The 13,335-nt window shown below is 42.1% G+C and overlaps 1 protein-coding gene across 11 annotated transcripts in view; it reads left to right on the top strand.

Moving 5' to 3' along the window:
- Nucleotides 1–4,135: 4,135 nt before the first annotated feature.
- PTPRM (protein tyrosine phosphatase receptor type M) overlaps nt 4,136–13,335 on the top strand; it is a 441,320-nt gene continuing 432,120 nt past the window's right edge. For 7 of the 11 annotated variants that reach the window (XM_015618486.3, XM_015618485.3, XM_015618483.3 and 4 more), the window contains exon 1: nt 4,137–4,593. In XM_015618486.3, the coding sequence (XP_015473972.1) occupies nt 4,521–4,593 (73 nt within the window). In that variant the 5' untranslated portion in view covers nt 4,137–4,520. Of the gene's footprint in view, nt 4,594–13,335 lie in introns of all 11 variants that reach the window. The other 4 variants (XM_015618484.3, XM_015618479.3, XM_015618477.3 and 1 more) reach the window with 1 other exon arrangement.

Here is a 13,335-nt window from a genome sequence, read left to right as displayed (position 1 = left end):
ATACTTTTCTTTTTGTAGGTTTTGACAAAAATAATCAGTAAAAAGGTAAAGAGCATCAGTAAAAATCTGGGTGAGAAGATAAAGCTACCTAAAGATAAGTGAATATTAGCTGCTCTGTGTTTAAGAAAAGCCCCAAACGGAAAAAAAAATATTTTTTTGGCACATATTTCCTTGACCTACAGAGATGATGTTATATTTTTGAGCGGTTCTTCAAACCAAGGATTGCCTCTGGAATTTCACTGAGCAGAAAAGTAGCTTTGATAAAACCAGAGAATGGGAATTGTTGCCTTTTTTCTGTCTTTTTCAAAACAAATAGTACTTTTACTCAGTAGCCGTACTTAACTAAGAAAATGTGCCCCTGTCCCAGCAAGAAAATTACTTTTTCATCATATTTAAACAGCAATGTCATTGAAAGATTCATGAAGCTTGTCTGTCTGAGCTTTAAAACAAGATGGAGTGCGCTAGTGAAAATCACTCTTGTCTAACTACTTTATAGTGCAAAAAATAGCTTTGAGCTGTGAGAGTGATGTTATCTGCTACTGAACCAAAAGATCAGGTGACAGCTGTGTAACCCACATTCTTGGCCACTTAATCAGCATTGTCACGGGTCAAAAAAAGGCAGGGTGTTTGGGCCTTCCTCCAATATTTGAATATGAGTCTTTGCTTTTCTATTTCTGCTGTAACATGAGCAAGAGAGTGTTCCTGCTCTGTATCATTATAGGAAGGGTGACTTCATACTATGGATTATGCAGGGTGGCCTTGATGTCTTACAGAATTTGAGGTATGTTTACTTGTTCTTGTGCCAGCAATACAGAATGAAGAGCACTGCAAATATCATTAGCATCTTAAAGGTAACAGCTAAACAGATAAACACAATCTACATATCTAATTGTTAAGCAGAGATTTGTGCCTATCCAAAGGATTCTTCCTGACATAGGTCAAGCAGACCTGTTTCCATATTATGATAAGTATTTTGACGTCAGACCTCTGTAACCAGTAAAAAATTTCTTGTTCAGTTTGAAATTTTCAAAAATCAGTTGCCAGAAGTAGCTCCAAGATCTGGAATATGGGAAGCAGTTCTGTAAGAGAATGATTAGCTCTGCCAGTGAAGTTTCTGTAATAAACAGTGTAATTATTCATAATTTATCATCAGGTTAATTTTCCCTCAGTGGGATGTATACAAATTCCATATTTAAAAATAAAACAAAATTTTTTCAATGAAGGCTGCTTATGTGCATTTCCTACTGATGCACATTAAAATCCAGAAATGAGTTACAACCATTTCCAGATTTTCTCCTTATTCTACATGTTGTACTGTCTCATTCATACTCCTGTCAGCAGGAATAAATTTATTTGTGATAACTGGGAACTCCTATGCTCCTCAGCTGAAGTATGTATATGTAGGAAAGTGTAAACAGGTTTTTCTTTGAGGTGATCCAGTTCAAGAGCAGATGCAAGGTATCTAATGTATCTGCTTCTCAGTGAAAAACAATCAGCAAGGTACTTTTTTTTTTCCCCATGCAGATGCTTCCAATCCCCTCTCTAGTCACAGCTTAGCCTTTAATGAACTCTCTTGAATGCATTCTTGGAACCAAACCACCAGTGAACCTGTGGGTTTTGTCTAGTCTTTTCCTGATGCTCTAGGTTTTTTTTGTACATTTTCTGGATGGTTTTCATGCATGCTCCAGCACTGAACACAGTGAAACACAACTCACAATTCCCGATCAGCCACGCATGACCTGTATTTTCTACTGTTCTTGTTGGTTTAGCAATTCCCTGGAGCTCAACCATGTCTTAGATTTGCTGTAATTAAAGGAGACCGGTTGTGTCTTTGAAGGTCAAGCACTTTAGCCTCACTCCCACTGTGACTGTGACCAAACACTCTTATAATGCTCTTCTGTAATACTCAGAACTCGGCAACTTTCTATCTTCTCTAAACTAACGTCAGACAGCTGTGGATATAGGCATGGATTTTTCCAATTCCCTGTAACAAAGGCAGGGTGGAGAGCTACTGTTATATGTCTGAACACCATACTTCACCACGCTGCACGGCTGATCAGGGACATGATTTCACGTGTATCTGGACATTCTGAACGGAGAGAGGTCATCATTAGCATAAACACTGGTGCAACTGCTCATTTCTGGGTTTTTAGTGGCAGAAGACAAATTTGAAAGTTTATTTCGTTGCAAGTTAAATTACTTATGACATTTGAGGTTTTTTAAGTTTTGTGCTATAAAGGTAACTATTTCCAGACCAGGTATAGTTTCTAATTTTTGGAAGCTATGACTGCAGCTTTTAAAGAAAACAGAGATTGCCTCAATTATGTAACCAAGAAAAAAAAATCAATTTTTTTTAAAAAAATTGAGTTTTTTATTGCAAAACACCTATAGGTTAGCAAGGCTCCGGGGAATTAAAGCAATGTCTTTTTTTGGGGGGGGGCGGGAGAAGACTGAAGTTCAATGCAAACAATAAACTAAAAGAATACTTGCTATTGAAAAGAAAAAGTCTGACGTCAGGAAACACAACAATTAATGCTATTCTGCCCCCTTGCGTTAATTTTTGAGGTAGCTGCGGTAGCCCCACGCATCCCGAAGTTCATCCCTTCGCGAAGACTGTGTCAAGTCGCAGATGCATTACCCAAAACATAACAGAGCAGCGTCCCGAAAACACCATGGTTGGGCCATCCCTGGAAATTACACAGCTGCCTGCCTAAGCTCGCACTTAATGCGCTGTATGTAAAAATAATTCAGAATACGCACAAATAACTAAATATGTTGGAGCTCGCACGGCTATGTGGGGGATGGGTAGAGTTTGAAGTTCAATTGAAAGCCGCAGCGAAGCCGGCTAACTACATGGAAAAGCAGCACGGAGAACATGTGCTGGAGAAAAAACAGAAACTAGAACCTGAGCTCAAGCTCTTAAAACCAGCATTATTTAAATTCCTGTTCTTATCGTTTTAGTAACCCACACGGAATAAATAAAGCATCAAATTTGGTCACAGTTGCACTTGAAAGGAAAAGCTTTCATTGAAAGCGAGGGCCAACAAAAATATTTGCACCTCTAGAACTCCACTTCCGTTTTAAAACTGTTTTAAAACCAGCAAACACATCCTTGCAGTGCCATGGACACCAGGAGCCAAAGCCCCAGTGGGAAGACGGCTGTCATGCAGCTGTATTTCATACGTGACGCGGAGATAAACTGCCATTTTAATGTGATTTTATTTCCATCACGCCCTCTCTAATCCTGCTAATTCCTGACATTATTCTTCACTCGCAGGACTTAGAGCTGCGCCCGTGTCTTGAAGCGGGGGCCGGGCTGGGCGCTCTCCAGAGATCCTTTCCCGAAACGCCCTGGAGGGGCGAAGGGCGGCTCTTACCGAGGTCTAGGCAAGGAGATCAAGTTTTATGATCAGCACGCGAATGCGAAGCAATTAATGTACAAAGAAGTGTCGTTCTTCGCCAGCCCAGAGAACCCCTTATATCTTAATTTCCTCTCGGTATCAGCCGCTGGCCGTGCGGGCAGGGCTCTCACGCTTGCGGTTCCCGCGGAAGGCTGAGCGCTGGCCTCCAACTAGTTCTTCCGACAGACTCCAGACCTCCTGTACAAACAAACCCAAGCGCTTATGGAGCGCCGGCGCTCTCTCCTCTCCTGCGCTTCCCCGTCCCGGTGCTCGGAGCAGCGGCTGATCGGCGGGGCGGGGACGAGACCGCTCCCCCGGGGCCGGACTGCTCGCTCCCGCGGGGCCCCGTCACGGCGGGGCCAGGACCCGAGGCGGCCACAACTTCAGCGCCTGCGGCTCTGGCTGGGGCCGGCCCGCCGCAAAGTTACCGAGACGCCTGGCTCAGATATTTTTTTTTTTTTTTTTTGGTTTGATTCCTTCTTCTCTTTCCCCCCGCGCTGTCCGCGAACTTTCGACATCGTCCAGCTCGGCACGGAGCCACCACCTCCTCAGCAGAGAGAGTCGCGCTCGGGGCAGCGGGGCGGGAAGGAGACGCGAGCGCTTCGCCCCCGCAGGCGGCGGCCGCCCCCGAGCTGCTGTCGGCGGCGGGGCCCGGCCGCCTCGCCCTCTAGCGGGGGACAGCGGCGGCGCCGGCGGCTGGGCGTGACTTTCCGCGCTCCCTTCAGCCCGCCCGCCCGCCGGGGGGGACCGCGAGTCAGTCAGGGAGCCGAGCTGAGCCGGGACTAGCGGCGGCGCCGGCCGAGGAGGCTCCGCGATTAAGGGTGCCCCCCCCGGGCACCGGGGGAGGCGAGCGGCGCCCGAACAGCCCCCGGGGCAGCGGCGCGGCTGGAGGAAGGCAGACGGGTGGGCGGCCGCCGGTCACTTCGCACCCTCTTCCCTGCCCTTAAGAGCGGAGAGAGGGCGAGGAAGGGGAGAGCAGCCCGCGGGGCACCAAGTGCGGGAGTCCGGCCGCCCCCTCCTCGCCTGCCCCACTGGACTGGAGGGGGGCGAGAGGAGCGCCTCCTACTTTGGCAAACACTTTGACACTTTGCTGGATTCGGAGCAGGAAGGGCTGGAAATATGGGGAAAGTTGGAACTTGCCTGGTTACTTTGGCCGGACTTTTGCTGGCAGCGGGAGCGCAGACGTTCACAGGTAAGGAGTCGGCTCGCCAGCCCGGGGCCGGGCAGCCTTCCCGGGGGCCAAGCGGAGAAGGGGCAGGGGGGAGCGCGGGCACTTGCGAGGCGGTGGGGGTTTGGGTTGGGTTTTTGTTTTCTTCTGTATCTTTTTTCTTTTTCTCCTTATTTTTTTATTTTTTTTTTCCCCATCCACATCCCTCTGACGAGTCTGACACTTCAGAACCGCTGCGTCGATGGGGTGGAAAAAGTGTCCAGAGGAGGCAGCGGTGGCGGGATGCCGCTCCGCTGGCGCCCCTGAGCCCTGATGGAAGGTCGAGAGGCTGGCGGGGCTCGGGCAGCCCTAGGGCAGGGCTGGAGGGACGGGCGGGACTCGGGCTCGCTCCGGCGTTTTTCCGCCGCTGACTTCCCGAAAGTTTCCCGCTGCCCGGCTCGGGAGGCGGAGGGGCGAGGTGAGCTGGTACCCGGCGCTCCGCCCGCCACCGCGGCTGCCGACGGGAGGAAGGAGGGCTTGCGGTGCTCCCCGGAGGGAGCGGCGGGGCCCCGCGGCTCTGCCCGCCCGCCGGTGCCTAGGCACTGGCCCTCGGCGCTACCCGGAGCTGCGGCTGTGAGACGCCGGCAGAGCCGGAGGGAAAGCCCCGGCCCCGCGCTCTCCGCAGCCCCCAGAGCGTCACCTGAGAGGGCAGGGCAGGAGCTGCCCGCCGCCGATGGGTGCCCGCGATCAGAGCCGAGAGGGGCCCGGCCAAGTGCCCCATCAGCGGCAGCATTCCTCTGGTTCCCAAGTCCCCAGACCTACACACGGTTCTTTTGGTCTCGAGTCCCCTGCCTGCGCCCCGTCCTATTTATATGTTGGAGAAACCCGTAATTTTAGATAGAAATTTGGATTGTGAAATAGTTCTGCGTGTTCCACTGCAAAGAGTAACTTCAGAATTTTTTTTGGTTTGTTTTGTTCTTAACATGAAGTTAGTGCAACTGAAAGCACGTTAAATTGGAGACATCTGGTCCTCAGCTCGTGCGAAGTGTGCTTTGATCTGGTGGGAAGCAGTCCTTTTGACTCCTTGTTGCTCAGGCTGCAGAATAGTTTATATTTTGCACATTACATGTTGCTTCTATGGAGCACTGTAGCTAAACCAAGTTTTATGGCTGGGAGTTGGTGGTTTGGTTGAAAACTTACTAAAAAAAAATTGAAATTTAGGTTTTATGTTTGGTTCCAGGGACCTCTTGTATACGTAGCTGCTTTCCCCCCAGAGAGCATTTTTACTGTAGATGACACAGAGGCTCTCCTAGTAGAAAAACGTTTTGTTCCAAGGTGATACGTAACAATTTTCCAAAGTCCTGTTAGAAGGAAGGTATGCTCTGCAGTGAATTATGAAACTGTACACGGTTGTATTAGCTCTACAACGCGTTAATGTTGGAATTCTAGTGTCCAGACTTCAATGGGAGCACATGGTTTATTAAGATAAATCTGTAACTCATTGCTGACCTGTGTGGACTGTCTTACTTTTAGTTTAAATTTAAGCTGGGGCAGCTCTTCTTCTGGATATTCAAATGGTTTGTGCTTGTGATGTGCTGATACTGTAGTGGGATCAGCACTGAAGTGCTGTTCGTGTTGCTGAAGAACAATCCCACATTACTGTTTGATTTGTATCTGTTGTATTCATTTACCTGACACACGCTGTGGAGAGAACAGTGCTGAAAACCGCAAACAGTTCACCAATGAGTTGTACATACAGTTATTCCAAGGGTGCAATTCCACATCAGCTGAAGTACTCAATAATGAAGGCTGCTATTCACACATTTCAGTGAGATTGCAAAGGATGGCATGGGGATGCAGAATCTGCACAGTTTTCTCCCCATGTGTACATATGTATAATATTGAAGGAAAAGATTATTTGTGAAGGTGCATTTACAGAATTTTTTCTTTTTAGTATTGATTTTCAGCACTTGGAACAAGATTGATGAAATTTCCATTTTTGTACTTTACCATATGAAACTTGTGTCTGGCTATCATTTCTGATTGGGGGGGGGGGGAAATCCTGTTGCCTTTGTTAAAACCTTGATGCATTAGCATCATAGAAATTAAATTAAATCCATCCTTGAGCTGGGGAGTTATCTTTTGTAATAGCTCTCCCTTATTGCAGAAGGGAGTTATATGACTAACCTATGAGAAGTTTAAAACAAACAAAGAAAAAAGAAACAAAGCCAACTCCAGACACGTTCTAAGCAAAGAATAGCAGTGTATGAATTAAGTGCCTGTGGCATTTATAGTTCCATTTTTATTTTTACCCTTTTCTAAACTGACTGATTTGTTTCACAAAGATTGGTTCTAATGCTATGTTCAGCTATTGTCTTGAGTTTCTTATTTAGAAAATAATCTTACTGAAAGATCAGATCTTGGCTTTTTAAGGCCTGGGAGCTCTCAAGTAATCTTTTGAAAGCAGCTTAACAGTTAATAACAATGAGATTTTCTCTGAGTCCTTAAATAAAGATTTTAAAATTCTGGATTCATCAGTTCAAGAAGTAAATGATCTCAAGAATTTGAATTCAAGAGATATTACTGAAAAAATTGACTTAAATGGACAGTACTGCTTATCCTAAGTTTTTAAAAGTAGGTGGACTCTTTCTGCAAGATTAGTTTTTGGTTTGGGTTTTTTTTACTATTTTTGAGATTCTTTCTGAGAAACTATATCACAACTAATTTAGCTGGTTTTGTTTATAATTTCAGCAAAATGTTATTAAGTTGGTCCCATGTGAAGACTGAATGCTAATATTAAAATAGTCCCTGAAGAGTGGTGTTCAGTCATAGAAATTGTCACTTGACTCCACCACGTTCCTTCATCCACCTCTTTGGTAGATTATTCAGGCTAGGGAAAGCGATTCACTCCTGTAAGGGATTTAGGTCAAACACAGAGATACAGGAAGTTAGAAGGGACATTGTAAACTTAAATATTTGATCTCACATAAAATTAAGGGTCTGGATGGGATGAGTTCTGTCAAATACAGAAACGGGGAGCTGAAATTGAAAGCGAGGAAATGTGTAACGGAACTTGGAAACTGGTTTTGCGAAGGCATTCATATTCAGGTAGATGTAAATGTGCACACAGCCTGAATTCTGAAATTGGTTTTCTTGGTTACAACCTGACTCTTAAAGAGGGAGGGCTATTGTTAGTCTGTTATATTCTCTATTGCTGTGAAAAGCACTGAGGTTGTATATCGATGCTCTCTTTATGGCACTGGCATAAAACTTTTTTATGGTTTAAAAAGTTTTTGTATTTCTCTGAGAAGGAATGAGTCTGATTGCAGTGAGAGGGATGGACAGACTGATTAAAAATGCTTGTGGGAGGCCATTTGTAATGAACCAGTGGCAATTATGAAGAGAAGGAAAGGAGGAAGAGTGCTGTACAAAACTTGCAAATGACTTTTCCTAGTGAGTAGTAAAGGTTTTACATAAAAGTAACTCTCAAGCTATTTAATGGATTAAAATTACAAAACCTTGCATTCTGAATGGAATTGTTGTGCCTTAGATTCATCTGTTCATATTTGGGTGTAGGCACTTTAAAAAAGGGATCACATTTTCCAGAAAAGAGATGTAAGGAGGAAGTTTGACATGCTGAAGTTGAAATTTACTGTGATCATGTTGATGATTGGTGACTGCAGAGAAAAGGAAGAATATAGGTTAAGTCTTCATTGGTCCTATCCTAGCTGAAATGAAGCTCCTGGCAATGTCTAGAAAATAAGAAGTTTCTGTTATAATTAGCTGTGTTTAAAGAGATTTCTCAGAGTATTCAGGATCTCTGTTTGGAAGGCTGTAATAGTTATTCTGATCACTTTAGCAAGAAAGAACTCCAAGTGTAGTAACATCTCACTTTAGCAAATTCTGGTTTTGTTTGCATTGTTTATTCCACCTACTTTTCTTTCTCTCCACACATCCATCAAGTCTGTATTTATGCATCTTCTAAGGGATGTAACACATGCCAGCGAAGATGCAGCTTTATTAGTGGCTGGTGTAGTTTGTCAGCTCGTCTACTAAACTGTTCCAGCTACAGGTCATAGCATGGTCTTGGCCTCACTAAACAGTGAGAACTGTGGGGGAAGGTTCTCAAATCAAACTTCATGCTGTAAAGAGACTTTAGCTGCTGCTATTACAGCTGTTAGGTGAATAGGTGAATGACTCGATTTCTGTTTTGCATTTAAGACTATTCATATTTAAAATACTCCAGCAAATTAATGGAAGTGTTTTGAAAAACCTGCTTCTAAATGTGATGTTGTTTTTTAGACCTTTTTTTTTTTAAAAAAAACCAACTCTCTGCAGTTATAACAAATGAAGTGAAGATTGTGTTCCTGTGTAAACTGGGATTTGCTTTAGAATGCTTCAGGTGAAAATGAGTCAGGGCTCTGGAAGTGGTGCAGTTAATCAAAAAAGAAACTGTGTGGTGGGTATGTTTTTGGTTTTTTTTTAATTTATTTCATTTAGCTGTTCTGGTTTCAAAAGACAGTAATGAAACATCATCAGAAATTAGAAATAAATCTTACAAAATACTTGAAGGATGTAATAGCACTGGGTGAAAAAAATGTTGTGGTGTTCATTTAGTCTCATGATTTAGCAGTTGTCAGAATTCATGAGGAAAACAAATCATGGTGTCCTGAAACAACATAAGCACATATAATATATGAAATAATGTCTTCAGTGCTCACAGAAATTGCTAGATTGACAGCCAGGGAGACGAAATCCCCAGGCAAATCACAAAACATGTTAGGGTAGAGTGAGCAAGCTTCTGAACTACACCTCGCTAATGTCATTTGAATCTGACCTGGAGACATGTGGGGATGGTTTATTTCTCATGTGCGCTCACCCACACCCTGCGACGGTCAGCAGAAATGTCAGACAGGCGAGTTGCTGGTGGCCAGGTCAGTATTACACATTCCTGCTGAGACAAGCCCTTGAGTGTGCATCCTTGCATTCAGCTGCGGGGAAGATAATAAGTGTAGACTTGATGGAACAAAGTCCAATGATGTTGCAGGGTCAGGATCTGTGAACTGATCCCGTATTTCACGTGTTGCAACTTTATGCTAAAGGAAAGGCTTTTTGGGAGGGATATCTCTACTGTTTAAAGCTTGTTAGTATCACTGTCAAACACTTACTTCTTGCGTGCTATGTCACTAAATTCTGAAGATGTTTCCCTAGGAAGTGATATGCAATTATGAACCTTTCAGCTCACAATTATGACTCTTGTGTAAAGAAGTAGTAGTTTTGAAAATTTTCCCAGGAACAAACTGTTAATGTGTAAATGCAGCTGAATTATCTGTTCATTTTCTTTAGGAAAAATTGAGAATCTTCTCCTTATTTCATTTAATTTCATTTGATTTTGTTGATAACTTCCAGTTCTCTTATTTCTGATGTGCAATGTTATATGTTAAAACAGGATTTCGAGACACAGAAACCAATCTGGAGCATATGACCATATATTTAGGGGAAAAAAAAAAAGTAGCAATAAATTTTCCTTTGTCAGCGTGTTCACCCAAATGTATTCAGATACTTCTTTCTGAATTTTGTCATGTCTTCCAGAGTTTTGCCTGCTGTGATCTGCTGCTGATCACTAGGTGTAGCTGCATCTCTAAATCCATTTTTCTAAGCATAGAAAGAGAAAGGGCTGCAAGCTAGGCTTTGTGAGAATGTAGGTGTATTTGGAGGTGGGGAGGTGTGAAAATAGATGATGGATTTTTGTGACCTAGAGAATTTTAATCCATTGGTGGCTTGTTTGCATCAGTTTGATTACAATACAAATGAACTTTTAATTACATGTAAAAAGGCTGATTTTAGTATCAGTGTTAGTATTCAACATGAAGACAAACAAATGCTCAAATATGACAAAAATACATAATAAAATGCATGAAACTATGGAGAAGTTGCCAGTGTTTTCCTAGTGTTTCAAATGTAAGAATTATTGCTGCAGAGATCTGATAAGCTTTTCTTTAAGGATCAATCAAGATGGTTAAGATACAACCTTAAGTTTTGTGTGAGTACATGTCCCCTCAAAACCTATTAAGAACCTTTCTGATCCATTCAGAATAATTATCTATGGAGATGATGTTGCTGTCAGTGAAATTCCGTTGTCCTTTTGGCTTAAGGAGTTGGTGTGCTGGTTTTCAAGCCATGTGGCTTCCATTAATGCTATGAGGAGGTAGAGAGGGTAAGGCTTGAAAATGAAGGAAAGACATTTTTGTGCCCAGACTTCTGAGAGTAATAACAGTAAAAATTAAGGTGTATTTATGTCTCTAAGACATACCCATGCTCAGTGTCTGTAGAGAATAGGAAAGAAGTGTCTCAGCCAGAAGTGTCTGACTCAACAGTGACCCTTTGCCACACAAGGAGCAATGGTAGGAGAAAAAAAAAGCCCGTAATGACCACAGCTGTTCAGACAAAACCATGGCAATATTAGCAGAAAGGAGTTCTGAAAGCAGGTTAGACTTAGTTTGTTTTGGAGGGGGGGAAAAGGCGGGAAAGAAGGTACAGCATTTGCTGGAAGAATGGAAGATGTGAAGTTACTAGAAAAGAGGATATAAAAAAAATACACCGAAGTCTAAAAGACAGCTGAATTACTTGAGGAAAACCGAAGTAAATTTATAATTATTCATATTTTTTTATTTTCCATTATCTTAGTTTTCAACACATTTGTTTTTAATAATGTATTCAAGGCTCAGATATGTCTTCTGACAGCTTTACATAGCAATAGTTGATTATCTTTACACATATGATTAAATGTAATGATGTTAATGAATCTTTAATTTTTTTCTGTGAAATGGTGTAAACCCAACATTTTGCTTATGACTGTTTGTTTTTCCCCTCCCCACCCCCATGTGTAATCTACCCTGATTTAGAACAATAATTTTTGGTTAGAGTGGGATTTTTTGAGGGGTAAATTAGCTTTTTTATTGCTCCCCCGTTTTTTTGGCTTTTTAATCTTCTTCACTGTTAAGCTATTATAAATATCTCTTACAGCATTTTTTGTTAATCACTAGAAATGTGTTTTTGCTCTGGAATAACTAACAGCTAATTACCTCTTTTATCACTTCAGCTCTTCATCTTCTAGGAGAATGAAATAGAGCATCACATGCCTGTTTTAGAGCAGATTTTTTTTCCACCACATATTTTTTTGGGATTTTTGCTTGTTTGATGTTTTATTCTTTGGCTTTTTTTAATTTTTAAGACACAGTTATTTTGGGGAAGTTTTCAGAAAGATCATGCTTTATCCTGTCACATCTTTTGTTCTGAACTGTAAAATCAAATATGGTTTAGACTATTTATAAATAATGTAGTGGATAGAATATTTTTGTCAGTGGACCTTTGTTTTAATTCTCTAATACATAAATGTAGGCTCATTAGGTGAAAGAACTGTTTATTTGTGCTGATAAGATTTTAACATGAGATAGAGGAGGATATTACAGGAGTTTCTGTGTACCTTCAGGTCTATAAACATTGGATCAGTAACCTAATACTTAAGGTTTCCTTGACGGAGTTATTGTTGCAGATAAATTGAGTGGCTGTTAATTTTTTTTTTTCCTGATGAATATACATTAGACTGAGTAAATAATTTCCACCCCTGATATGCTCACTTACATACATGTTCCTGTAATCTGTGTACTAGTTTGTATGTCTCTGTCATAAAGTTGATGAATTACTACCCATTAGCAGATGTGTGCATTTTCCATGGTGTACTTGATGCAGAGGTAGTGGCAGGGCGACTGTATTTTTTTTTTCCCCCCTATGGCCTAATAATTCCTTATTTTGGCAGCTGATGCTTAGTCATTCTGCTGTGGCTGATGCAGTAGTTTGTGACCAATGAAACAGTCATCTATGTGCACATCTTCAAGTTTTGGTTGCCAAGTCTACATAGTTTCTGAGGGTAGAGTTTGTCACAGTTCCTGAGAAAAAGGTTATATCTCAGGGAGAAGTGGAGGTTTCCAAAAGGGGTTCACATTGTCCCCTACCTCCATAGAAATTTCTGTTTGTCTCACTTCTGCTATTTTTTACCTTCATGGCATTTTACTGTTCTAACAGTTCAGAGAACAGTTGAAAGCCAACATGAAAGTCAATTGCCATCTCAATGAACTGTGTGAGGCACTATAGCAGACATAACTGTTCCCTCCATAGCTGCTTAGTTTAGTACAGCTGTTCTTTCTTCTTATGTCATTTATATATTTTTGTTTGAAAAATGTCATTGTTGCTTCTTCCATCTTTCATCCTTCCTATCCACTGTGAGAAGTCCAGTGTTCCCTAACAACTGTGCAACCTGCTCAGAGTGTGCTCAAAGGTGTGGCAGAAACTTGAAAGAAAATATTTTTGTTTTAAGGTGTTTGACGCTGTTTGCACACCTGTTGGGACTATATATAGCATATTGTAATTGCTGTAATGTTTCTGTCAATCAGTGTAATTCAGGAACAACAGTGTTCTGATGATTAATTTGGAAGTTAATAGTGTTTCTATAGTGTAATACCTCTTTTTACTTAACTGGTTTGAGATACATAATAAAATCTTAACCAAGGAACTGTTTTCACTCTGTGGAACTTTTTCTGAGCGTGGAGACTTTTCTGGTTCCGCATTGGGATGACATTGCCTAACATGAACCACACCTCTGGAGGACAACATGAAGAAGACATACATGTGTGTCCATCTATGTATGTGTTTATATATATTTACATACATTTTTTCAATTTCTGTTTTAATAGTTGCTTAGTGATCAGAACTCCCACATAGGTGTGG

The sequence above is a fragment of the Parus major genome, chromosome 2, assembly GCF_001522545.3.
Source record: "Parus major isolate Abel chromosome 2, Parus_major1.1, whole genome shotgun sequence".
In the NCBI taxonomy this organism is placed as follows: domain Eukaryota; kingdom Metazoa; phylum Chordata; class Aves; order Passeriformes; family Paridae; genus Parus; species Parus major.
This window is presented reverse-complemented; position numbering and strand designations above follow the sequence as displayed.